Source organism: Pimephales promelas, chromosome 21, assembly GCF_988280905.1.
Source record: "Pimephales promelas chromosome 21, fPimPro1.hap1.1, whole genome shotgun sequence".
Classification (NCBI taxonomy): Eukaryota; Metazoa; Chordata; class Actinopteri; order Cypriniformes; family Leuciscidae; genus Pimephales; species Pimephales promelas.
In genome coordinates, this window is record NC_142789.1 from 30,356,799 (window position 1) to 30,381,634 (window position 24,836).

Consider the following 24,836-nt stretch of genomic DNA (forward strand, 5'->3'; position numbering starts at 1 on the left):
TTAGATATTTTATTTTACAATGCTTTAATTAATAATAAATTATTGAATTTGTATTTAGAAATCATATTTTGTATAATTTTTTACATAAATGTAATTAATAATGATAATAATAATAATTTAATGAATTATTTCTTAAATAATACTACTTAAAATAATATAAATTATTTAATGTAACTACTGTATAGTATAATTATATATAATGTAAGTATGTATATATATATGTGTGTGTGTGTGTGTGTATTAATTTCTACAACTTAACAAATAATAACAAATAGTTAATTAAGTTTAATAATAACAGTAATGTAATTAATAGTCATATTAATAATAATACTATATTTTAATATTTTTAAATTTATGAGAAATTGTAAATCAATAAAAATAGTAATAACTAATAATTTTATTTAAAAAATAATATTATAAACATTTTTTTTTCAATTTAATCAATAATAGTAAGTTTAATTTGTTTATTCATGCATTTAAAAAAAATTTAAAGTAACTTTTATGTAAGTGTTTTGTATGCACATGTTGTGTTTTGTGAGAACGGCACCGATACGATCCTCCCAGAACACACTGACGTCCGTTCCACCTCCACACTTCACAGCGACTGACCCCGCGGCCTTTCAAACACACACACACACACACACGCTTGTTTTTCCTCGTGCCGTAACAATACAGGTCACGGCGGGCTGCGCTGGGGGTCATGTATTAACTCTCGGGTGTTGGCCATTTTCAGGAGCTGGCCTTCGACCCCTACGAGACGTACGCACAGGACATCCTTCGCACCGGCTTCCACGAACACTTCCTCAGTCAGCTTTACAAACCCGGAGCCGCCATTTACCTGCAGGTCAGGAGCACACACAACACTGCACAGATCAGTGTCCACAAGTAGGGATGTAAAAAACGAGCGTTTAAGGACACAAAAGTGGATAGAGGCAATTGAGACAGAGCCCAACGTGTCATATAACCCTCAGTTGGGGGGCTTGAGCACATAAAAATTCATCTAAAAGGGCCAAATTTTGCCACAGATGCAGCTCAGGTCATGCCGAAATGATTTAGCTAGGGTGCCGGTGCCAAGATGGCTGCCAAATCCAATATGGCCGCTGCCCGAAAAGTGTTCCGGCTATAACTTTTGAACCACATGAGTTACAAATACCAAGTTGATATGTTTTTCAGCTTAATTGAGTATGGGAAATACATATAAATGTTTATATTTTTGACCCAGTATATCCGCACCCCTTGATCCTCCAATTCCAAAATGGCCGCTGTCCAGAAAAGCAGGTTGGGCTGTAGTATGGGGCCTTACACCCCATTGTTATAAACATTCCTGTGTGCTGGAAAACATATCGGTATGACCTGAGCTACATCTGTGCCAAATTTGCCGCTTTTAGATGAATTTTCACAAACATGTTCTTAACCCTTGTGCATCAATTAAAAAAAGTTACACACAGGTAAAAAGGACAAAAATGTCCATGTCAAAAAACTGTCATGAAAATGTGACGCTTCGGAGCACAGACTTAAGTTTGGTATCATTTTAAAGAAGACCCTTTGCAGATTATTGCTGAAGTAAAAAAATAATAATAAGTAAATCCCAAAAAAGTTATATAGGTATAGGTTTATGAAAATTATTTATAAAAGAAATATTTTATATAAAATATATATTTTTATTATATAAAATCAAAGCCATAAATCTAAATAGGTTGTGTTCCAAATTTGAGGATGATATCTCAAAAAATGAGCTTTCGGTAACAGTTTGTTTGGGCGTAGTAACATATTTCCCCCATTGGGTGGCAGCAAAACCCCACTGGAGCTCACAGTGATTGGATTTGAATTTGTAGTTTTTCTCTCTTAGTATTACAGAAAATTACAGAAAACCAGAAAACAGGAATAAAGCGATATTTGTTTTATAAAAAATGACACCATCTGATAAACAAGAGTAAAAAATAAAATTTTGAAGCCTTGCCATCAGAATGAAAGCCTCTTAACAAAGATTGCATAATTTTCTAGTTAACTGAACCGGGGATTAAAAATGGCAGTTTTAATGGGTTTCAATGGGGACGTTTTTGTCCAAAAGGTGCTGAGAGGGAGTATTTTTTGTACCCAATGCAAGAAAATGACGGTGAAATAGTAAAATTCCAATAAAAATACACACCTGTGCCAAGTTTTTTTGCAGTTAGCTTTAACACAGACAAAGTGATCCAAAAAACAAAACTGAAAAGGACAAAAATGTCCATAAGGATGCACAAGGGTTAAAAGGCCCCCACCTGAGAACTACCGTTACGCCCACTGGAGGCGACAGCGTAGCGTAGCTTACAGAAATATAATATATAAAACTGACATTTGGATATTTGATATGGAAGTTTTTTCCTAACATAATTCAAATGAAAATTAAAATGCTAAAAAAAATCAAATAATAAATCAAACTCTCAAAACAACTGCACAAATGATAAATCAAATGTTCAAATTTATTATTTTAGTTTGATTTATTATTTGATTTTTTTTTTTAGCATTTTAATTTTCATTTGAATTATGTTAGGAAAAAACTTCCATAATTTGAAGTTACCAGTGACTAAATGTTTACTGCACATGTAGTGCATACTGAGTGTGTCAGGATCATGACCTCTATCCACTTTGTGTCATTAAACGCTTTTGTTTTGGGGTCGACAGCTTGTAAACACGTATTTGTGTGTTTTAAGCTTGTTTGCTGTCACATCACAGCTTTTAGACATTTAGTTTTTTAAGTCATAAATAACAGTGACTTCACCCGATACAAACTCAATGGAGACCGTTGGATCACTTCCCCCCTGGTGGGCGTGGCCTTCAGATTATGATGCGTGTCGCTCTGTCTCTATATGAATTTGTTTTGGGTTTTTTTTTTTTTTACTCTTTTTTCATTCTTTTTTATTTTTTAATTTAGTCTCTTATTCATTTATGTTAAACTAATTTTGAAAAATCTTGGATTGTTGTCTTTTTGGATGTCAAGTTATTGTTTGTATGTTTGTATAATATCTAATAAAAAAAAAAAGAAGATCACATGATGTGTTTGTGTTTTCAGTCGATCTGCGAAGGGTTCAAAGAAGCGGTACAGTATGTTTTACCGCGGTTACTCCTGACGCCCGTCTACCACTGTCTTCATTACTTTGAGATTTTAAAGGTGAGTGTCATTTCCCACAATGCACCATTTACTGATTTCTGCATTACTTTTTAACCAAATGGAAGTGCAAAAATAATTCCAAAAAGCCTCCAAATGTATGGAAGCCCACAGAGGACAAATAGCTAAAGCCTCGTTCTTTTGGAGGTTCTTTACGATACACTCGATTTAAAGAAACTATTTTAGCATTTTTCACTTTCAAACTCTACTCTGAAATGCAGGGTTTCCTCGTGAGTTGATAAAAAAATATTTTTATTAAACTATTATCTTTTCAAGTAAAAATGAGAGATGCACTGATGGTATTATTGTCCAATAATCGGTATCAGCCGATGATTAGTGCCGATTATACAGGTGAAACTGGAAAAATTAGAAAACGCCAAAGTCATAATTAGAATATTGTGGGATGTGGATACATGATGACACAACATATGAAAGGTTGGCTTGCTCATCCTCAAATATCGGATCCGCGAACTTTTTCGAGTTGATGAAAAGATAATAGTTAAATAAAAATATGTTTTTAAGTAAAAATTAGAGATGCACTGATGGTATTATTGTCCAATAATGCCGATTATACAGGTGAAACTGGAAAAATTAGACGTCATAATTAGGTTATTGTGGGATGTGGACACACGTTGACACAACATATGCTCATCCTAAAATATCGGATCCGCTGCTCCTCGTTAGAGCCCGCCACAATCTCATGAAAGTGTGTATCTATAGCTAACGACTTTTGGTTTTCTTCTCATGGGCCTCTTAGTGAGTTCACGTCAGAATGAAGGCTCACTGTTGGCCAGCATCGCACACATGACCAGCGTCGGCCAATAGCGAGCCTGCGTTCTGACGTGAACTCACGAATAGTTGAATTAAGTTTCAATTACAACAGAAGCCTATGGAGGAGTGATCCAGCTCTCAGATTTAAGCAGGAATATCTTCATTTGAACGAAAGTCTGACGGGGTTGAACAACATGTTGGGGTGAACTATCCCTTTAAGAAAAATCAAACTATCGGTATCGGCGGATATCAATCAGTGCATCTCTGTCAAAATCAGTTATTAAAGTGAATATGTTCTCCCGAAGGGGTTTGTCGCTGTTGTGATATGGATGATTGTGTTTTATTGTATTGTCGAGCATGGGTCGGATCAGTAGTTCTCTCCAGAGTCACACGGATGTGAACATGTGCCTTCAGAGAGCTTTACCGCCAGCGTTCCCAGCGTTCCCTAAGCGGCTTTCCTGGATTCTTACGGGGGATTTATGGAGCAGAAATGAGCAAATCTCTGGCTGTACACGACACACAAACCTCTCTTTCATTCTGAAGCGGCTGAAATGAGAAATGTCTGTTTGCACGCATGACCTGATGAGATGAACGCGGTGTTGTCGATCATCACACACACACTTCCTTACTGACCACACAGATGTTTGAAGTTATTTCAAGTTTATATTTAAGCAAATTTTTTTTTTTTAAATAATTCATCAGTGTGTAATTTGCATGTTTTTTTTAACATGATTTGTTTACTTTAATTTTACATATTTAACTGCTTTTAATGTTTTATTTTGTTTGGTAAATTTTACTTGCAGTTTTATCATTTAATATGTTTTTAGGAAGTGCTTTATTTTGATCGTTCGTATTTTAAAAATATTTATTGTAATTTTAGTCAGTTTTATTTTGATTTGGTTTTTATTTATTTTTAATTTTACATTATAATTTATTATTATTTTATTTTTATTTGCTTTTATTTTACTATTCTTTTGAATGGTTACATTCATTTTAATTTGTTTTCATTCTAAAATCTAATTATTTTATTTTGACATTTTATTATTATTTATTTTTTTAGTTTATTTAATGAGTCTCTAGTTAATTGTTTATTTTTATTTGCATTTATTATTATTTATTTATTTTTAATTGTACCTTTTAATATAATATATAATAATTTAAATTTTTTTAAAATAATTCATCAGTGTGTAATTCGCATGTTTTTTTTTAACATGATTTATTTACTTTAATTTTACATATTTAACTGCTTTTAATGTTTTATTTTGTTTGGTAAATTTTACTTGCAGTTTTATCATTTAATATGTTTTTAGGAAGTGCTTTATTTTGATTGTTCGTATTTAAAAATATTTATTGTAATTTTAGTCAGTTTTATTTATTTTTAATTTTACATTATAATTTATTATTATTTTATTTGCTTTTATTTTACTATTCTTTTGAATGGTTACATTCATTTTAATTTGTTTTCATTCTAAAATCTAATTATTTTAATTTGACATTTTATTATTATTATTATTATTATTTATTTTTTTAGTTTATTTAATGAGTCTCTAGTTAATTGTTTATTTGTATTTGCATTTATTATTATTTATTTATTTTTAATTGTTCCTTTTAATATAATATATAATAATTTAATTGGACTTTTTGATGATTTAATTAATTATTGGTGTTCCATTAATTCACAAACCCCACTTTTTGAGATACACTGTCTTAAAGCATCATTAAAATAGTCAAATTGATGTACACACGCGACCCTTGAACCCATGCAGCCGTCTCACTGTGTGTCGCTGTGTGTCCTCGACAGCAACTGGAGGAGAAGAGTGAGGATGAGGAGGATAAAGAGTGTTTGAAACAGGCCATCACAGCCTTACTGAACCTGCAGAGCAGCATGGAGCGCATCTGTTCCAAGAGCCTCGCCAAGAGACGCCTCAGGTACACACACACACACACACAGACTGATACACACAGTAACACATTCTCACGCACATATACATACACACATGCACTCACACACTTAGGCTGTCACCCACACTAACACACTCTCACGCACATATACACTCACACACATACTTACACACAAGCACATAGACGCACTCAATCACTCACGCACACACACACACACACACACACACGCTTAGACTGACACACACTCACAGACAAACACACACTCTGACTCTCACACACATGTATTCGGAGACAAACACACACTCTCTCTCATACACACACAAACTCACAGACACACACACTCTCTCTCTCACACACACACACACACACTGACTCTCACACACATATTCGGAGACAAACACACACTCTCTTTCTCACACACACACACACACACACAGACACACGCTTAGACTGACACACACACACTCACAGACAAACACACACTCTGACTCTCACACACATTCGGAGACAAACACACACTCTCTCATACACACACAGACACAAACTCTCACTCTCACACACACACACACTCACAGACAAACACACACACACACACACACTCTCACACGCACATATTTGGAGTCAAACACACACTCTCTTTCTCTCACACACACACACACACACACACACACACACACACACACGCTTAGACTGACACACACACACACAGAAACACACACACACTCACAGACAAACACACACTCACTCTCACACACATATTCGCAGACAAACACACACTCTCTCTCTCTCATACACACACAAACTCACACAGACACACACAAACTCACAGACACACTCTTACACACACACACACACACACACACACACACTCTCTCTCTCACAGACACACACAAACTCACAGACACTCACTCTCACACACACACAAACTCACAGACAAACACTCTCTCACTCACTCACACACACACACACACACACACACACACAAACTCACAGACACACACAGATAATCACAGACAAACACACTCTCACACACACACACTCTCTCTCTCTCTCTCCCTCACTCACACACACTGGTCTCCACCCATCAGCCCCTTGTGTGTTTCCCTCTGACCCTGAAATAGCCAGTGATTGTGACGAGGGAGTGTGTGTGTGTGTGTGTGTGTGTGTGTGTTGCGTCAGGGTTTGGGCGGCTCTGCTATTGTTGTTCTCAGTGAGAGAGAGAGAGAGAGAATGAGGAGGAAAGCGGCCCTTCATCTGCTGAAGGACTCTGGGATCATGAGGATCTGACGTGTTGGTGTCCCGTCGAGCGTGTGTGTGTGTTTTAGCGGTTTTATGCGTTGGCGTATGTGGAAGGGATGGCTGCTCTTACGGTACGTGTGTTTTTGGAGAGTTGCTGTTCACTTCTGTCGCTTCAGCTAGAACAAAGAAACGATCGACTACATCGTGATTGAGCTTCAGTCGCCATCATCATCATCATCATCATCATCATCTGAGATGTTTCATGTTGTTGGAAAGTTGGGTAACTCGTTACAGTAAGCCTTCATTAGTAACATGAACTAACAGTTAAAAAACTTCCAAAGCATTAATTAATCTTAGTTATTGTTAATCTCAACATTTACTAATGCGTTATTGAAATCAAATGTTGTTTCTGTTAATATTATTTAATGCACCTGAGCTAACCGTTGTACTAGCGCTAACGCAGATTAATAAATACTGTAATTGTTCGTTAACCAATGGGACCTTAATGTTAAGTGTTACTAAAGTTTATATTAATTAAGCTGAGTTGTACAATAAGGTCCTGCGAGTTAATGTTAAGTTTTATTAGTCTTGATGTTCGTTTATGTTAGCTCAGGTTCATTCAATAACGGTTTATTTCAGTAATGTATTAGTCAATTAACATTAAGATTAATCAATGCTTTAGAATTATTTTCCATTGTTAGTTCATGGTAACTAACGCTAACAAATGAAACCGAAGACTCGTCGAGTGATTTCAGTGTAAACAAGCTCTTCCTTTTACAGACTTTAAAACTGAAGACTTTAAGTCTGAGTGTGTGTGTGTGTGTGTGTGTGTGTGTGGATGGACAATAATTATAAAGATATGGTTCTAAAATCACTCTAAATGTAAAATAATAGCAGAGTCGGCATCACAACTATAGAGATGTCGTTGGAATCTCACGATAGAGCTGATGAACGATAAAAACACCGACAGCCAATAAGAATCCATCCTGATTCAAGCATTTAAAGGTGCAGTAAGCAATTTCTGAGAAACTGTTGATATTTGAAATCACCAAAACAAGCACGCCCCAACCCGACAGGACCACACCCCTAACTTTATAGCCCTGCCCCAAATTCGCAAACACGCTATGCAACACAGGCTCCCCCCCATCATAGTGGACTGCTGATTGGCTGTGAGCGTGTTTTGGTGCTCGGAAATCACTTACTGCACCTTTAAATGCTCAACTTTATAAAGCAGGATGGATTCTGATTGGCTGTCAGTGTTTTTATCAGTTTTTTTTTTTATTATTTCTGAGAAACTTTGATATTTGAAATCACCAAAACAAACACGGCCCTAGCCAACAAGACCACACCCCTGACTTTATAGCCCGCCCCAAATTCACAAACACTCTATGCACGGGCTCCTCCCCCCTAATGAGTGGACACGCCCCTTACTGCTGATTGGCTGTGAGTGTGTTTTGGTGCTCGGTCTAGCGTTCCTCAGAAATCACTTACTGCACCTTTAAATGCTCAACCTTTATAAAGCAGGATGGATTCTGATTGGCTGTCAGTGTTTTTATCTGTTTTTTTATGATTTCTGAGAAACTTTGATATTTGAAATCACCAAAACAAACACGGCCCTAGCCAACAAGACCACACCCCTGACTTTATAGCCCCGCCCCAAATTCACAAACACGCTATGCACAGGCTCCTCCCCCCTAATGAGTGGACACGCCCCTTACTGCTGATTGGCTGTGAGTGTGTTTTGTTGCTCGGTCTGTTCCACTCCCAGAGTTTCTGAGAAATTGCTTACTGCGTCTTTAAATTAGAATAAGCTGTCATCCTCAGGTGTGGACGCTGATGTAGTGATGATTATTGTTCTTGGTGTGAACAGGCCGTAATAGTGCAGTCAGTGTCGCTCGTCCGCAGTGTGTGGCGCTCTTCAGTGAGAGAGAGAGAGAGAGTCTGCCGTCTCAACGCTCCTTCATCTGCGCTGACGTGACGCGCGTGTGCTCGCGTCTTCACAAAAACATTCAGAAGTAAGATGCTCCTCACTCTATAGAGAGTCTCCGTCTTCAACTCATTCACTCCCTCCGTCCTGTGATTCGTAACACCCCAAAATCTGAAAATCAGACGTCTTCTGGTAGAACAGTGTAGAAGTGTGTCTCTTTCAGGTCCTGGAGGGCTGTTCATCTTAAAGAGAACCTGTTATTACTATTCAAAGTGTTGATGTTGTTTTCAGGCTCTTCTAGAACTTGAATGTTGATTATTCTCCATTGTTGCGGCTCCTCTCTTCCCAGTCTGTCAGTAACGTTCTGTTTACTTCCTGTCTCGATGAAGCCCCTCCTTCTGAAAGCACACTGTTCTCTGATTGGTCGGCTGGAGCAGTGTGTTTGGGAAATGCCCCGCCCCTTTCCATAACCGCCAGTTTAACACACTACTAACTAACTCAACCAGGCCCCGCCCCTTTATTCTGCGCATTTATTATTATAATGAGGAATATTGTGACGTGTTCGTTCTCGGAAGAAATTGACGCTCAGAACTGATTGGACATTTAAATCTTGTTATTTAGATGTTGATGGTCACGACTGAACCTTGGTGTCGTGTAGAGCTGATTTATTTCCCTTCCCTATTGTTTACGTCAGCTTTAGTGTGATATTTTCATTACGTTCTCCTTATTTAAGGACCAATACTTTCACCAATTGTTTTGATTTGATTCACAAACTCTTGATGCTGATTGATTGATTTAAAAAATCTCTCTGAACCCCGTCGGTCGGTCGTATACGTTACTGTAATATTAATGTATTCAAACATTCTTTCAATAATAAAAAGCAGGTTAAGTAACATATTATTAATATATAATACAATGCTCCTCTCTAGAGTTATTTTTCTTGCTAACTATCAAGTTTGTGGGAGTTTCTTGCTGTTTTACTCTGATTGATTTCTGTATCTCTCAACATACCTTCTGATGTTCATTAATGTTTTTGCTGCTCTAACTAGTCGTAAAGAGGAAGAGATGATCAGTTCATCTGTCGGCACACGTCAAAGAGCGTCAAAACCATGTTTGCTGTCATAAAATGACTGAATTGGAAAGCTGAGACTTTGTTTCACATCATAAAAAAGCACTGTGTGATTATTGGGTGGTGCAAATAATGTTTTTGTTCACACACAAGTCGATTAATCGATACCGTGATTTGATATCAACATTGTTCTGTCACCCAGCGAGTCGGCGTGCCGCTTCTACAGTCAGCAGATGAAGGGCAAACATCTAGCCATCAAGAAGATGAATGAGATCCAGAGGAACATCGACGGCTGGGAGGGCAAAGACATCGGCCAGTGCTGCAATGAGTTCATCATGGAGGGGACGCTCACACGGGTGGGCGCCAAACACGAGCGCCACATCTTCCTGTTCGACGGCCTGATGATCTGCTGCAAGTCCAACCACGGCCAGCCTCGTCTACCGGGAGCCAGCGTGGCCGAGTACCGCCTGAAGGAGAAGTTCTTCATGAGGAAGGTGCGTACTGATCGGCACGAATGGACCGATCCAAAAAAGTTAATATGTGCTTTATTAGGACTCAGAATTGAACCCTTAAAGGGATAGTTCAGTCAAACATGTAAACTCTGTCAGTAATGACTCTCCCTCATGTTCAACCCTGTAAGACTTTCGTAGTCCGAGTGACAACAGCGGCTCGACCTTAAGTTTATCAAGCGGCGAGAGTGCGCAAATAAACACACAAAAATAACGACTTTATTCGACTATTCGTTTCGTTCTCTGTGGGAGATTTCACGCAGTGTAATCTGGGTTGTACTCAGGCCGTATCAAAATAAAAGTCTGCTTTTGCCACCTACTGTGAAAAACGGCTCACCAGACTCTCAGACAATGTCAAAATAAAAGTCTTACATGTATCGGCCAAACTGAAAAACTCTCAGGCGTTGAGAATGTCAAAATAAAAGTCTGCTTCTGACAAATATCAATCAAGCATAAAAACTCTCAGGCGCTCAGACTGTCAAAATAAAAGTTTACTTCCAACATTTATTGGCCAAACTCGCAGGTGCTCTGTCAAAATAAAAGTCTGCTTTTACCACCTACTGTGAAAAACGGCTCACCAGACCCTCAGGCAATGTCAAAATAAAAGTCTTACATGTATCGGCCAAACTGAAAAACTCTCAGGCATTGAGAATGTCAAAATAAAAGTCTGCTTCTGACAAATATCAATCAAGCATAAAAACTCTCAGGCGCTCAGACTGTCAAAATAAAAGTTTACTTCCAACATTTATTGGCCAAACTCGCAGGTGCTCTGTCAAAATAAAAGTCTGCTTTTGCCACCTATTGTGAAAAACTACCAGAACCTCAGACAATGTCAAAATAAAAGTCTTACATGTATCAGCCAAACTGAAAAACTCTCAGGCGTTGAGAATGTCAAAATAAAAGTCTGCTTCTGACAAATATCAATCAAGCATAAAAACTCTCAGGCGCTCAGACTGTCAAAATAAAAGTTTACTTCCAACATTTATTGGCCAAACTCTCAGGTGCTCTGTCAAAATAAAAGTCTGCTTTTGCCACCTATTGTGGAAAACTACCAGACTCTCAGACAATGTCAAAATAAAAGTCTTACATGTATCGGCCAAACTGAAAAACTCTCAGGCGTTGAGAATGTCAAAATAAAAGTCTGCTTCTGACTAATATCAATCATGCATAAAAACTCTCAGACGTTTAGACTCTGTCAAAATAAAAGTTTACTTCCAACATTTATTGTCCAAACTCTCAGGTGCTCTGTCAAAATAAAAGTCTGCTTTTGCCACCTATTGTGGAAAACTACCAGACTCTCAGACAATGTCAAAATAAAAGTCTTACATGTATCGGCCGAACTGAAAAACTCTCAGGCGTTGAGAATGTCAAAATAAAAGTCTGCTTCTGACTAATATCAATCAAGCATAAAAACTCTCAGGCGCTCAGACTGTGTCAAAATAAAAGTTTACTTCCAACATTTATTGGCCAAACTCTCAGGTGCTCTGTCAAAATAAAAGTCTTAGACCTGTCAAAATAAAAGTCTGCTTCCAGCTGTTTCAGTCGAACTTTAAAGCTTATTGTTTCGATGGTTAAAAAAATGATGGAGTCCTGGATCTGAACGTCCACACGTTCTTCAACAGGTCCAGATCAACGACAAGGACGATAAGGAGGGCGAGTACCGGCACGCCTTCGAGATCATCCTGAAGGACGGGAACAGCGTGGTGTTTTCCGCCAAATCTGCGGAGGAGAAGAACGGCTGGATGGCGGCGCTGATCTCGCTGCAGTATCGCTCCACGCTCGAGCGCATGTTGGACACGGCCATGTTGCAGGAGGAGAAGGAGGAGCAGATGAGACTCCCCGGGGCCGAGGTCTACCGCTTCGCACAGCCGGACTCCGAGGAGAACGTCGTGTTCGAGGAGAACGTCCAGTCCAAATCCGGCATTCCCATCATCAAAGCGGGAACGGTGCTGAAGCTCATCGAGAGGTTGACCTTCCACATGTACGCCGGTGAGTGACGTCCCGTTCACACTACAGTGGCTGCGCTGCGCTACCGGTCAAATTAATGCAATCTTAAAATCTTTTTAATAATGGATATACATTTTGTTTGTTACGCTGAGCTCTGAAATATTTTAATCTTTCTCCAGTAAATCACAAACCAATAAAAAAGTCAATATATGAATATTGAATATCTCAACTCAGTTTGACCCAAACTAGCACTGAGACTGTGTTGTGTGTGTTTACGTGATGTGTGTGTTCTCTCGCTGCTGGATTGTGTAGTTAGCCGCGACTCCAGCGCACGGGGTGTTTACCAGCCACCGCTAATGCGCATTACTGATTTATTTCACAACCTCGAGTCTCGACAACAACAACAGCTCCATCAGCGTGAGCACAGACATGTGTAAATGTGTGTGTGTGTGTGTGTTTACGTCACGGATCTCGGTGTGACGAGCTGCTCTGCTAGAGCTGATAACACACACAACCAGCACTGATAACAGAGAAAAACAACGGCTATTCTTGAACAAAGCACAAGTTCAGCTCCGTTATCTGTGCAATGTCCTTCCTGAGTGTGTGTGTGTGTGTGTGTGTGTGTGTGTGTGTGTGAGAGAGAGAGAGAGAGTGTGTGTGTGTGTGTGTGAGAGAGAGAGAGAGAGAAAGAGAGAGAGTGTGTGTGTGTGTGTGTTTGTCAGAGAGAGAGAGCGAGAGAGAGTGTGTGTGTGTGTGTGTGTGTGTGTGTGTGAGAGAGAGAAAGAGAGTGTGTCTGTGTGTGTGTGTGTGTGTGTGTGTGTGTTTGTCAGAGAGAGAGAGAGAGAGAGAGAGGGAGAGTGTGTGTGTGTGTGTGTGTGTGTGTTTGTGAGAGAGAGAGTGTGTGTGTGTGTGTGTGTGTGTTTGGGATAAACTCTAAACAGCTGATCAACTCGACCCAAATCTCGACTCAAGCTCATGAAGGCAGAACAGTAACTAAATGTTAATGAGTCTATTAATAGAGCAGCGGTTCGTTACTCTCTCTCTCTCACACACACACACACACAGACAAAAACAAAAGTTCAATTAAATTATCCAAAAATGAGGAAAGTATTTTATATTTCAGATATGAGGGAAAATCTAAACCTTACACTTCCTTAATGTGTTTATCTGACACAAATATTTTGCAAAAAAGGCAAATTACAGATAGAGGTGTAATTTTAATGCACATAGAGAAAAAATTTAAAATTCTCTTAATTTTGCATGTGTTTATTTATTTCTTTATATGACAGCCTGGTCAAAAATGATGTATAGTATGTATATCAAATTATAAATTGATTTGATTTATAAATAATATTGTAATTTATATATAAATATATCATAAATATAATATAAGAAAAATAATGAAATGTTTAAAAAACAAGATGTATGATAAAATTATAAATTGATGGATTTATATACATTCTAATATATATATAATTATATAGAAATTGTATATACAGCCATAATTATATATGAACTATATATATATATATATTTATATGCATATATGTATATATACATATACATATGTTTATTTTATTTGTTTATTTTTGATGATGATGATGATGATGATAATTAAGATCACAGCTACCCCAAAATTGCTTTAGTATAATGTGAAATATATCAAAACTCTGTGCATCATGGAAGTTTTAACAAGGTCTCATTGCAGTCAGTAAGTACAACATTTGCATTGCGAAAAAAGCATGATTGTGTGAATGTGATCCGGAAGAAGTATTATATTAGAGACATATTCCACTATATATTCGTACATATATTATGATGATGAGGGGTTATGAACTGTTGATTGGTTACTGGGTGAATGTGACGTGTGTGTGTGTGTTCAGGTGAGATTGATGCAGATGTTCTGGGTCACTCGATAAGTGTTTTGTCTCCACACACACACACACACCCCGATAAACTAAATATAGCCCCCAGTTTTCCACTGGAACCTCCAGCAAATACTGGTTTCTAATAAGGCAAAGGAAACAGACTGTGTGTGTGAAGGGGAAAAGGTGTGTCCTGTGCAGCTCGTTTAGGGTGTGGATGAGGGTTAATGATCATTAGTGTGTGTGTGTGTGTGTGTGTGTGTGTGTGTGAACTTTCTCTCGGTCCCAGACACTAGGATCACAATCTGCAGGCCCTGAGTCTATTTTAGGTGTGTGTGTGTGTGTGTGTGTGTGTCGTGCGTCAGAGCCGCGAGTCTGTTTCCTGGCTAGAATAATTCCAGCCGATTGTTTGGATTTGCTCTCTGAGTTTCTATTGTTCCCGTCGGCCGAACAGAACAGATCCATCAAACTCGAGCCCGAGTCTGTGCCGACGCCACACGGCCAATCGCTGAGCCGTCCATGACTATTATTTACATTAAGAGTGTGTATCTGAGTGTAGTGTGTAGGGTTATAATGTGTGTGTAGTTGCTGAGGCTCCGGCTGGTTTGCTGGATGGACGGAAATAGTTTGACAAACATAATTAAAGAAAACATTTTCCCTTGTTTTTCAGATCCCAATTTCGTCAGAACGTTTCTCACCACGTACCGGTCGTTCTGTAAACCTCAGGAGCTGCTGGATCTGCTCATGGAGAGGTCAGACACACACACACACTCGCATCTGTCTGGTGATTCAGTTCTGACGGTGCACACATACACCGTTTTTGTCTTCTGAAATTACTACTTTTAGAGTTTTAGTGTAATTAGCTTTATTCAGTGGTGGAGGAAGTACTGAATCTCAGTACAAATAACCAGATAAATATTTACTTTAGTAAAAGTACAAGTAACACAATGATAACCATACTTAAGTAAAAAGTAAAAAGTACCTGATTTTAAATGTACTTTAAGTATTAAAAGTAAAAGTACTTGCATAACAATTGATTCTCTTAATGACTATAATAAAACATTTAATTCTAACTCATTCAACCTAATACTCCTATAATGATGGAAAAAAAATGTCACCATTTCTGAAACAAGCTTGCAGTTAGGCAATATAAACCATGCTTATCCTTACTAACTTATATGTTAATAACTATGTTTGGCAGTAAACGTGATTAATTTATGGTGTAATTCTGAACCTCTTGGCTTGCCGTAATCCTAACCAAACGTATATTACACAGGGTGTGTTTCCTATGCACGTAAAAACAAATTTTCGCGTATAAATTGCACGATAAACACACTGCGTGCGAGACGCATTTAGTTGATGTATCTATGGCAACCAAACGTCACTGGCGAGACAATCGTGCAACGAACGGACGGTCGGAAAAACTGATCAGAAAATGTAACAGAAGTTGTAGAAATGTAGTGGAGTAGAAAGTATAATAATTGCTGCAAAATGTAACAAAGTAAAAGTAAAAAGTATGCACTATTTATTCTACTTAAGTAAAGTAACAAAGTATTTGTACTTCGTTACATTCCACCACTGGCTTTATATATACACACACACACACATATGGAAAAGTCTCTCTGTGTGTGTGTGTGTATGTGTGTGTGTGTGTGTGTGTGTGTGTGTGCGATCCAGGTTTGAAATCCCCGAGCCGAAGCCCACAGAAGCGGATCAGATGGCCATGGAGAACGGAGACCAGCCGCTGAGCGCAGAACTCAAACGCTTCCGCAAAGAGTTCGTTCAACCCGTACAGCTCAGGTACACACACACACACACACTCATATACACACACACACACACACACAGTCTCACCGGATGTGTGTGTGTGCAGGGTGCTGAATGTGTGCAGGCACTGGGTCGAGCATCACTTCTATGACTTCGAGAGAGACGCTCAGTTGCTACGGCGACTGGAGGAGTTCATCAACAAGGTCAGAGGTGAGGACACGAGCCTTCCGCTCCATCACACACACACACGAGCCTTCAGCTCCATCTCACACACCTGACATCAGGAAACTGACTTGTGAAACATGGATAAATATGCAGTTATATTATTTATATATTAGCATCATGTCTAATGTCATGGAATTTGGCAAAAGTTGGATTGATGAACGTAACGCATCGCTACAAACGTAATCGGACTGATATAATATTAATATTCTACGGTACTTTGCAATGTAATAATGTTTAAAGGAAAATCCCACCGTATAATTTGATTAAAAATGTAATGAATTTCGCAGAAAATGTTCTGACCATAATTCATATTTAATTCCCATGATTAGCCAATGAGATTTCACTGGGGGCGGGACTGAAATATTGACATGAGTGTGGACTGCGCTTAGCTCCGCCTCCTCTCCCCTGTGCACAGGTAAAGCCATGAGGAAGTGGGTGGAGTCGATCACGAAGATCATCCAGAGGAAGAAGCAGGCGCAGGCCAACGGCCCGAGTCACAACATCACCTTCGAGAGCTCGCCGCCGCCCATCGAGTGGCACCTGTGTAAGGCGGGACAGACGGACCAGTTCGACCTCATGACCCTTCACCCCATCGAGATCGCCCGGCAGCTCACGCTGCTGGAGTCGGACTTCTACAGGTGCGACCTTTGACCTCTCGCGACCGTCACTTACAATCATATGACTGAATCATGTAGTCCACAAGTGAGCAGCCAGGAATGTTGTTGTTAATTTTGTTTTGTGTTTTTATGAGGGAAAAGGCTGGATTTCCTGTTTGTATTTTTATTTTGTGCTCCATTGGCCACTCTCTGCACAGAAAATGGGCCAGTTTAACACAATAGAGTCCAGCTGTGACACACACACACTTCCCTTCACCTCTGTGGGAACAGGCAATGAGTGTCGTACCCAAGGTCACCACCTCAGCTCCGTTTCCCATGAGGCCGTTCTGCGCACCCGTCTCCCAAAACACTGAACCACACACACAACAGCTTGGCATTCTGGGAGATTCTGACTTCATTACAGTAAATACACATTCGATAAACGTCTTCCAGCACAAGCCAAGCTCGTTTGTGTTCAAGCTCTTACATTAATTATGAGACGCTACAGTCAGTTTGAGGTTTTGCTTGAATAATATTCTTCTTAATAAATTTTATTTTATCGTGCTTTATCTCCGTTGAGTTTGAGTCAGCAGATTCACACACACCAAACCTTACAGTTTCATTCATATCTCTAATCTGAAGGTTTGTATTTAATGTCACTCGCCTGATTTATAGGATTTTTCAAATCTTAAAAACATGTTTATTTCTGATTTATGATGAAAAGAGAAATACAAAATCTCTTCTGGGAAATCTTTGTCGACAAATTCACAAGAGAATTCTGAATCTGGGTTTATCCGACGTTCAGATTTCTGTTCTGGAATTTTATGCAATTTAGTGCATATTTAATTAGTTAATTTAGACATTTTATCCATTAAAACTCGTCCTTGATTGCCAAAATTACATTTAAATGTCTTTTCCTTGAAAAAAAAATGTCTTCATGTCTTAAAATATCTTGAATGTAACTCGACACCCTCGCCTCATTTAGTATGTGCGGCTCTATGAATATGCGAATGAGCCCCGCCTCCACTCACTCACTCACTCACTCTGGTTGACGATCACACGTTGATCTGATTGGTTACAAGGTGGTTTGTGACGTCAGAAAGCGTGTTTTTGAGACTGTCTTTGGTTTTAAGGAGGAAATACTCAGTCCACTTATGAACTTACACATGGTTTAAGCGTATTAAAAACTCCACATACACATAAACTACATTAAACGCTGGATTTACCCCACAGGGGGACTTTAATAAATAAAACAATTACCTATAATTCATTTTTTTGAGTTGTAAAGTCCTCATGATTTTCAGGTGTAACTGCTCCTCTTTTAGTTTTTTTTTTTGGTGGTTTTGCACTAAAGCATGAATGTGTGTGTGACCTTTGACCTGTAGGGCGGTGCAGCCGTCAGAACTGGTGGGAAGCGTTTGGACGAGAGAAGACAAAGAGATCAACTCTCCGAACCTGCTGAGAATGATCCGGCACACCACCAACCTCACGCTGTGGTTCGAGAAGTACGACACACTCCCTCGAGTTGAACTCAGAGTGTGTGTGTGTGTGTGTTTTTCTAACGGCTCTCTCGTCTCTCAGGTGTATCGTAGAGACGGAGAACGTTGAGGAGCGCGTGTCCGTCATCTCGAGGATCATCGAGATCCTGCAAGTGTTTCAGGAGCTCAACAACTTCAACGGCGTCCTGGAGGTGGTGAGCGCCATGAACTCCTCGCCCGTCTACAGGCTCGACCACACCTTCGAGGTGAGCGCGCTGACCACACCGCTGAGGTACGTGTGTGTGTGTGTGTGTGTGTGAGCGTGAGAGCGGCTTCACAAGTGTGCAGCCATAAGAGACCATTCCTGAAGCATCGCCCACTTTACCCACAATCCTCAAGGTACATCATGACCTTTTCAATTAAAGCATACAGGGAGGTTTTCAATGTGTGCGCAATGAATAAGATGTCTCACTTGGAATAAGGCAGATATTATCGGCCGATATTAGGCATTTTCTAAAATATCGGTATCGGCAGTTCTAATGGCCGATAAAAGAAAATATTTCAAAAATAAAATATAATAAAAACGGACGAATCACGCTTCAACCATGTCATGAGTGTTGTCTAAAAGTGCAGGTAAAGGGATGAGCAAGCTGACATTGTAATTATAAGGTAGCTTATAACTATAAGGCAATGTAGGGACTAATTATTATTTTATTTATTAGAACTTTAATATATTTTGATGTTGTGACAATAGAAACAAGTTTCTTTTTAAAATGCATCATCATATTATTTTAATTAAAACTCATAAATAAATAACTAATGTTAGGGAAATCTGTTAATATTTAGTTGCGCGTTTCTGAAATAAAAATAATAATAATAATATCGGCCGATATATCGGATTTTAAAACCAACAAATATTTGTATCGGTATCGGCCTTCAAAATCCTTTATCGGTCGGGCTCTACTTGGAAACCAAGTTGGCGATTGTTGTACATCCAAAGCTGTATGCGCTGTTGTCTGTGGAAAAAAGTGCTTCTGAAAGCTAACACAGGGGTCGTATTTAAAAAAGAAAACACCGTCGTTCTGTGTGCTGAACGTGCTCTCATTATGGCCTTTCAAATAAAATGCTAAATGCATGAAAAGTAAATAAAACATACAAATAATAAATTAGTAAAACAAAACATTGAAAAAAAGTAAATTAAATATTAAATTATAAATTATGAAACAAAATAAACACCATTTTTTTTAATAAAAACTAATATTAAAGTATTAAATAAAATGTAAAAATAGGGAAAAAAATAGTTTGTAATTGTAATCTCGAGTTTCTCCCGGGAACACGTCACAATATTCCTCATTATAATAATGAATGCGCAGAATAAAGGGGCGGAGCCTGGTTGAGTTAGTTAGTAGTGTGTTACAGTGGCGGTTATGGAAAGGGGCGGGGCATTTCCCAAACACACTCGTAGCGCTCGACCAATCACAACACACAGCTCCAGCCGACCAATCAGAGCACAGTGTGCTTTCAGGAGGAGGAGACAGGAAGTAAACAGAGCGTTACTGACAGACTGGGACATTGAGGAGAATAATCAACATTCATGTTCTAGTCGAGCCTGAAAACAACATGTCTAAATTGGCCTTAAAAGGGCATAATATGATGTAACTCATCCTGCATGTGAATGTGATTGTGTTTCAGCAAATCCCAAGCAGACAGAAGAAGACTCTGGAGGAAGCGCATGAACTCAGTGAAGATCACTATAAGAAATATCTGGCTAAACTGCGCTCCATCAACCCTCCCTGCGTCCCCTTCTTCGGTACGTGCGTTCACACATGACGCTGCTGTTCCTGATGAGAGTGTGTGTTTGACGCACGTGTGGTCTGCTCGCTTTAGGGATCTATTTAACAAATATCCTAAAAACCGAGGAAGGAAACCCGGACTTCCTGAAGAGACACGGCAAAGAGCTGATCAACTTCAGCAAACGACGGAAAGTGGCGGAAATCACCGGAGAAATCCAGCAGTACCAGAACCAGCCGTACTGCCTACGCGTGGAGAGCGAAATACGGGTCAGAGACGCTTAGTTACCATTCGTACCAGTACAGCTAGTGCATAGGTATTAGCATTTAATAAAGTCAACATAAAAGAACAACTAACAAAACACACACAATACAGAAGATCACCTCCATATCGGAGGATTCGCCTCAGATAATACATGATATAAGATTTTAATTCAACATCTCTGTCAGTGTTGGGTAAGTTACTCTAAAAAAGTAATGAATTACTAGTTACTAATTACCTCTTCAACAGTGTAATTAGATTACTGTACTAATTACTCTCTCTAAAAAGTATTTAATTACTTTTAATTACTTTCAAAATCCCATATCAATCTCAACCAGCTGAATAATACAAGGATAGACATGAATCTGTTTTAATTCTTTCAAAAAAATACTATAAAATTGCATGAATTATCCTTAAACTGACCAAGGTGGAGAAGGTTATATTATAAAAACATACTTTAACATCAGACAATACATTTAGATGTTAAACCCACTATTGTTTTATGTCTGATCTCATGAATACATATTTTACAATAATTCATACGAATTTGTACGAGTGCGGTCGTAATATTTAGACTCCTCATAAAATGCAAACGAATCGCTGTGAGATCGGATTGATCCATACACAGTATTTACCTCAATTACATCAGAAGTAACTGTAATTAAATTACAGATAAATGAAGAGTAATCCCTTACTTTACATTTTCAAGGGAAAAGTAATTAAATTACAGTAATTAATTACTTAGTAATTAGTTACACCCAACACTGATCTCTGTGTAAAAGGAGATTGCACACGCATATAGATTTAAATGGTCTGGGGTACATTAAGAAATGAACACTTATATTCAGCTAGAATTTATTAAATTGTTCAAAAGTAACAGTCAAGACATTTATAATGTTACGAAACGTTTTTTATTTTCTTTCTATTCATTAAAGAATCCTGAAAAATAAAATGCATCACAGTTATGATAAAAATATGACAGTTTTCAACTCTGAAATGTTTCTTGATCCTCATATTAGAGTGATTTGTGAAGGATCATGTGACATTGAATCACAGGAATAATTTACACTGGACTAAATATTCACATTTTACAAATATTTCACAATTTTCACTATTTTTGATCAAATAAATGAGCAGAAGACATACAAAATTATCAATTAATTTAAGTAAACATGGCGTTTTTTATTCCGTTGATGTTGCAGAAGTTCTTTGAGAACCTGAACCCGATGGAGGACATGACGGAGAAGGAGTTCGCCGATTATCTGTTCAACAAATCTCTGGAGATCGAGCCTCGTAACGCTCGCACTCTGCCTCGATTCGTAAGTCTGACTCCTGAGAACGGTTACACAACACACACACACACACACACACACGAGAACCTGTGACCGCATGTGCACCTGATCTGAGCGTCCGCGCTCCGTATTAAACCGTAAAGTGCTTAAGGATGTGAACCAGAATAAGCCTGAGTTCACTTGTGTAACGGTGACGTTCTGTTCTGAGTGTGCTCATGGGAAATCAGGTGGACTCTGAGGCCAAAGACTGTATTTATATAGATATTTCTGCTACTGTAATGACAAAGCTGCTGTTCATAAACTTCATAGAAACTAGAAGCAGATATATATATATATATATATATATAAGTGGATTTATATACAGAATATAACACAAACACAGGGGTCTGCATTAACGCCATTAAAGGAGTAGATCACTTCAAAAAACTTTTGCTGATAATTTACTCACCCCCGTGTCATCCAAGATGTCCATGTCTTTCTTTCTTCAGTTGTAAAGAAATGAAGGTTTTTAAAGAAAACATTCCAGGATTTTTCTCCATATAATGGACTTCAATGGGGTCCAAACGGTTCAAGGTCCAAAAGACAGTTTCAGTGCAAACTGCAAACTTGTTCAAAGGGCTTAAAACGATTCCATACGATGAATAAGGGTCTTATCAAGCGAAACGATCGCTCATTTAATAAATAAATAACAAAGTTTAAATTTTATAAGCTCAAATGCTCGCCTTGCTCTGTTCTGTGATGCGCGTTCGTGACTCTCCTGTTTGAACTCGTTCATTAAAATGAACGAATCTTTTTTCGAGTCATGACTCGAAGGGTACTAGATAAGACCCTTATTCATCGTCTGGTGTCATTTAAAGCTGCACTGAAACTGTCATTTAGACCTTGAACCGTTTGGACCCCATTGAAGTCCATTATATGGAGAAAATCCTGGAATGTTTTCATCAAAAACCTTAATTTCTTTTCGACTGAAGAAAGAAAGACATGGACATCTTGGATGACATGGGGGTGAGTAAATTATCAGCAAAAGTTTTTTCAAAAGTGAACTACTCCTTTTAATAACGTGTTTAACTGACAGCCCATATATATATACATGTATATTAATAAATAAATTAAAAGTGCATCTATGTTTGTGAAAGCAGCGGAGGTGTAGTGACGGATAACTGTTGTTCTCTCCTCGCAGCCGAAGAAGTACAGCTGTCCTCTGAAGTCTCCTGGCGTTCGCCCGTCCACGGTTCGGCCCGGGACGATGCGCCACCCGACGCCGTTACAGAACGAGCCCCGGAAGATCAGCTACAGTCGCATCCCGGACAGCGAGACGGAGAACAGCGCCGCGTCCGCCCCCAACTCTCCCAGAACCCCCCTGACGCCTCCACCCGCCTCCACCTGCAGCTCCACCGACGCCTGCAGTGTGTTCGACTCTCCACAGGCTCCGTCCAGCCCCTTCCACTCCAGTACGACCCTCACACACACACACACACACACACACCTTTAGCTCTTCTATCTCCACGAGTTAGCTCCACTTCAACTCACCGTGTGATTTAGCATCACGCACTAGCGCTGCTCTGGCATCGGCTGATCAGGTCTGTCTCCTTCTCTTGTGTTTCCTCCTGATTCCCGACAGACAGCGACAGTATTTTCGCTCCGGTCACTCTTCCGCACGGCCCACGTTAGTATATCACACGACTCTCATGCTCTGTCACGTCATGTGTGTGTGTGTTCTGTGCAGTGTTGGGTGTAACTAATTACTAAGTAATTAATTACTGTAGCTTAATTACTTTTCCCTTGAAAATGTAATGTAAGGGATTACTCTTCATTTATCTGTAATTTAATGTAATTGAGGTAAATAAATACTGTGTATGGATCAATCCGATCTCACAGCGATTCGTTTGCATTTCATGAGGTGTCTAAATATTACGACCGCACTCGTACAAATTCGTATGAATTATTGTAAAATATGTATTCATGAGATCAGACATAAAACAATAGTGGGTTTAACATCTAAATATATTGTCTGATGTTAAAGTATGTTTTTATAATGTAACCTTCTCCACCTTGGTCAGTTTAAGGATAATTCATGCAATTTTATAGTATTTATTTGAAAGAATTAAAACAGATTCATGTCTATCCTTGTATTATTCAGCTGGTTGAGATTGATATGGGATTTTGAAAGTAATCAAATACTTTTTAGAGAGAGTAATTAGTACAGTAATCCAATTACACAGTTGAAGAGGTCATTAGTAACTAGTAATTAATTACTTTTTTAGAGTAACTTACCCAACATTGGTTCTGTGACATCACATCCTGTGGAAAGAAGTGCTTTTTACTAGGGTTGGGTATCATTTGAATTTTTAACGATTCTTAATTTCGATTTCAATTATTTTTTTATTGCAAAACAAAATGTTATTTTTAAAACAATTATCTGATCCGTGATTGGCTCACACCGATGCCCAACTCTACTGCTGCTGTCTCTGGGCGGCTCGTGTTGCCGATCATCTTTAGTAGCATGTGATGTTCAGGTCTGTGTTTATCATGTGACGTGTTTCCCAGCATCCTCTCTGTCATGATTCTCAGCCGAGGGCTCGGTGTGTGTGTGTGTGTGTGTGTAACTGTAGTGTTTGTGTGTCTCTCAGGATCTTCTTCAGTGTCGTCTATGATGAGTTTCCTCCGAAACGACGACCCACCCGTTCCTCCACCGATCCCTCCCCGACGCCGGCCCGAGTCTGCTCCCGCCGAATCCTCACCCTCAAAGGTACCCGACACTCACACACACACACACACACACTCATATACATCCCAGAATAGTCTTGACTTGGTGCTGGAAACCCAAAGCAGGACAATAATAATATTCATGATTCTGAAGCTGAAAATTTGAATTATTTAATATGAAAATGCTTGCACTGTCACCGACTAGATATATTTCAAATAATGTAGGCCAGTTTTAGGCCAATTATTATACATCATATTCAACATTATATACAGTAGTTTAATGTATTATACTAGAGCCAGACCGATATATCGGCCGATATTAGGAATTTTCCAAACTATCGGT

The 24,836-nt window shown here is 38.9% G+C and overlaps 1 protein-coding gene across 2 annotated transcripts in view; it reads left to right on the forward strand.

The window, feature by feature from the left end:
- Window positions 1-24,836, forward strand: part of sos1 (son of sevenless homolog 1 (Drosophila)) — a 38,667-nt gene that overhangs the window by 11,222 nt on the left and 2,609 nt on the right. The window contains exons 7-23 of one of the 2 annotated variants that reach the window (XM_039690236.2): window positions 734-844; window positions 3,053-3,151; window positions 5,721-5,848; window positions 10,259-10,550; window positions 12,188-12,554; window positions 15,048-15,129; window positions 16,055-16,177; window positions 16,251-16,354; window positions 16,785-17,007; window positions 18,351-18,470; window positions 18,547-18,709; window positions 20,136-20,253; window positions 20,331-20,503; window positions 21,698-21,814; window positions 22,968-23,238; window positions 23,409-23,453; window positions 24,418-24,536. In XM_039690236.2, coding sequence (XP_039546170.2) covers window positions 734-844; window positions 3,053-3,151; window positions 5,721-5,848; window positions 10,259-10,550; window positions 12,188-12,554; window positions 15,048-15,129; window positions 16,055-16,177; window positions 16,251-16,354; window positions 16,785-17,007; window positions 18,351-18,470; window positions 18,547-18,709; window positions 20,136-20,253; window positions 20,331-20,503; window positions 21,698-21,814; window positions 22,968-23,238; window positions 23,409-23,453; window positions 24,418-24,536 — 2,655 coding nt within the window. The remainder of the gene's footprint in view (window positions 1-733; window positions 845-3,052; window positions 3,152-5,720; window positions 5,849-10,258; window positions 10,551-12,187; window positions 12,555-15,047; window positions 15,130-16,054; window positions 16,178-16,250; window positions 16,355-16,784; window positions 17,008-18,350; window positions 18,471-18,546; window positions 18,710-20,135; window positions 20,254-20,330; window positions 20,504-21,697; window positions 21,815-22,967; window positions 23,239-23,408; window positions 23,454-24,417; window positions 24,537-24,836) is intronic. The other variant, XM_039690238.2, reaches the window with a different exon arrangement.